The 2,877-nt window shown below is 53.0% G+C and overlaps 1 protein-coding gene across 1 annotated transcript; it reads right to left on the minus strand.

The window, feature by feature from the left end:
* Positions 1-708: 708 nt before the first annotated feature.
* On the minus strand, positions 709-2,456 carry LOC103646246 (sialyltransferase-like protein 3). The gene has a single exon (XM_008670973.3). It carries the CDS (start codon positions 2,329-2,331, stop codon positions 1,237-1,239), a length of 1,095 nt encoding a protein of 364 aa, XP_008669195.1. The 5' UTR covers positions 2,332-2,456; the 3' UTR covers positions 709-1,236.
* Between the last annotated feature and the right edge of the window lie 421 nt (positions 2,457-2,877).

A 2,877-nucleotide genomic window follows, 5' to 3' on the forward strand; every position in this document is an offset into this window, starting at 1 on the left:
TATGAAGATAATTCAGCTTGCGTTGTTCAGATGGATACAGGTTATATCAAGAGTAATATCAATAAGCATATTTCTCCTAAACTGTTTTATCCCCATGAACTTCAGGAAAAAGGGGATATAAACATCTTGCAAACAAAGTCTTGTGATAATCTTGCAGATCTATTCACAAAGTCTCTACCATACTCTACATTTCAGAAATGTGTTGAGGGGATTGGTATGAGAAGACTTAAGTGCTTGCAAGGTTCAGGGGGAGTAATTCCCCATGATATATAACCTGTATTGAACCATCATATTACACTCTTTTCTTTGTATGAGTTTTGCCTTGCTAAGGTTTTCTCATCCAAAGTTTTTAACGAGGTAATATCAACAAAGTTATATGCTTCATCATTGATTTTCCCCACAGGGGTTTTTATACATGATGATTACAAGCATATTTTCTTTTGGAAACTAAATGAGATTATTCTCATTATCCAAAAGATATTGTGTACTCCTTATTTTTTTCCCACAGGGTTTTTAAGGAGATAAGACAAATTGCAGATGATCAAAAGGTTTTGGGTTGATAAAGGGGGAGTGTTACAAAAGTTTCACATGTGATCAATCCCAACCGGTGTGACAGTTATTGCCTATGGGTCGCACCCTTTGGGGACCCTGTGTACTGTACTATATATATATATAACTATCTCTGCAATAAAGAAACGGTCCCAGTCATTTGTCTCTCTCTGTTGCTTTCTCCATTTGTCACTGAGCACTGCAATAGATCACAACAGTTACAACCGCAAAATGCTAGGTTGGCTGATGGGCTAGTAGAGAGCGGACAGCTATGAGGACGACAAAATTCGTGGACAAGATAAATGGGCTAGAACGTCCAATTCAAACGGATAGACCGATAGAGAGAAAATAAGTCGGTAAGAACTGACAACACTTTGGCCCAATACCAAGAAAGAATACCCATGTTCTTTTAACCTTGTGAAAGAAAATATAAGGTCATGTTTGGAATTTGGATGCAAAAACCATTTGAGTATTGAATAAATGTTTTTTTTGAAAATTTTGGTTTAATGTTGTTGCTTGTTTGGATATTACAAACCTTGTAGTTTGTATTGTTGCTTTGGGTTCCATGTTAGCTTTTGTACAACGTGTTTTGATTGATTGAGTAGCAAAATTTGTCAAAAACCAATGGCGTATGTGTATGTACGTCGGCACTGACTGACACGGCCGTTGATTAATTTGAATGAATAGTCACCGGTAGACCACGACCGGCGGCAGCCTGAAGCCGGAGTCCCGCAGGAACGGTATCGCCTCCGGCCGCGCCTCGAGGTCCCGGTAGAACTCGTACTCGGCCTCGTAGTCGTGCAGGTCCAGCTCGCCCCGCTGCAGCGTGTGGTAGTGGTGGCGCGCGCCGGGGTCCTTGCCGAAGCCGAAGACGGACACCCGGCCGCACACGCCCGCCGCAGCCACCACGGCCTGCATCCCCGACGAGTAGTGGAACATGCCCTCCTCGTGCCGCGTGCCCCACTCCTCCGCCGGCCGGCCCGTCTCGCGCACGAACCGGCGCAGCGAGTAGTACTTGGCGAGCCGCGCGCACAGCGAGTCCAGCCGCGGGTCCGTCACGATCACCGGCGCCGACGCGCCTGCGCTGCACACCGCGTGCTCCACGAAGTGCGCGGCGTTGCACATGTAGGTGAGGATGGGCACGCGGTCGCCGTAGGCGCGGCAGTGCCGGCAGCCGGCGGTCGTGCAGCGGCTCAGCACGTTGCTGTTGAGGAAGGCGAGGCCGGTCCTGGCGCCGACTTGGCGCGCGTACCTGCCCGCGCCCGCGGGCGCGTTGTTGAGGCGGATCACCAGGTCGTGGCCGTCGATGAGCGCGCCGTGCTCCCGCGCCAGCAGGATGCCGCTGTTGCCGACCACGGCGCACGACGCGTACGGCCGCCGCCCGTCGTCGCTGTCCGTCGCCCCGGCGCCGACGCCGTAGTGCCACCGGTCGAGGGGGCGCTTGATGAGGTCCACGAGCTCGGCCATCACCTGGGGCTCGAACCGCTGCCTGCCGAGCCACTCGCGGAGGCCGCGCACCGCGGCGTCCCGGCGCTCCGGGGGAGCCCTCGTCAGGTTCCCCTCCAGCAACCTCTCGGCGGCCCGCAGCACTGCCGACGCGGCCGGGTCCGCGGCCGCGAGCTCCGCGAGCGTGGCGTCCACGGCGTAGCTTCCCGCGTCGTCGTCAGCGCAGGCCTGCTGCGCGTGGCGCAGGGGACATCGCAGCAACGTGAGGAGTAGGAAGACGGCGACCAGCAGCAGCAGGAGCAAGACCGACGACGGGTGGCTCCACCGCCTCTTCATATTGGAAGCACACGTACGTACTCGTGCCCGGCTACCAAGCTAATTAAGCTTCCTCGTGTTCGTGGCGTGGGCGCTTTTTATTTACTGATATATATAAACCATGAATCTAACGCTGCACACGTCCGCTCTCGCAGGCTGTAATTAGACCTTAGTCGTCGTGGACTCGTGGTGATGGTGGTGGTGGATCGATGCGTAAACTAATCGTCTTTCTGCTTGCAAGTTGCGCCAGGTTCATGTGGGGGAAAGCTACGCGGTGATAGGATTAGCGAAGGTTCCAAACGACGCCTAGCTCCCCCGGGCTCGCGTGTTTTCTTGGCCAGGGGGGATCGGCACGGTGGAAGGATGACGTGGCAACTTCGTCGTTGCCGGCACGTCGGATGGAAAGATTGAGACATTCCCTTGCTTCAGTCCAGTAGCGATCCATCTTACACAACACACGCCCTTTTTAAAAAGGGTTTTTACACTCCCATGTTGGAGCTCTAGAATCTTTGGATCCGCAGAACTTTATTATTGCCATTTCTTTTTTCCCCAGAATTATCTCCAACC

This window comes from Zea mays, chromosome 2, assembly GCF_902167145.1.
Source record: "Zea mays cultivar B73 chromosome 2, Zm-B73-REFERENCE-NAM-5.0, whole genome shotgun sequence".
NCBI classification, from domain to species: Eukaryota; Viridiplantae; Streptophyta; class Magnoliopsida; order Poales; family Poaceae; genus Zea; species Zea mays.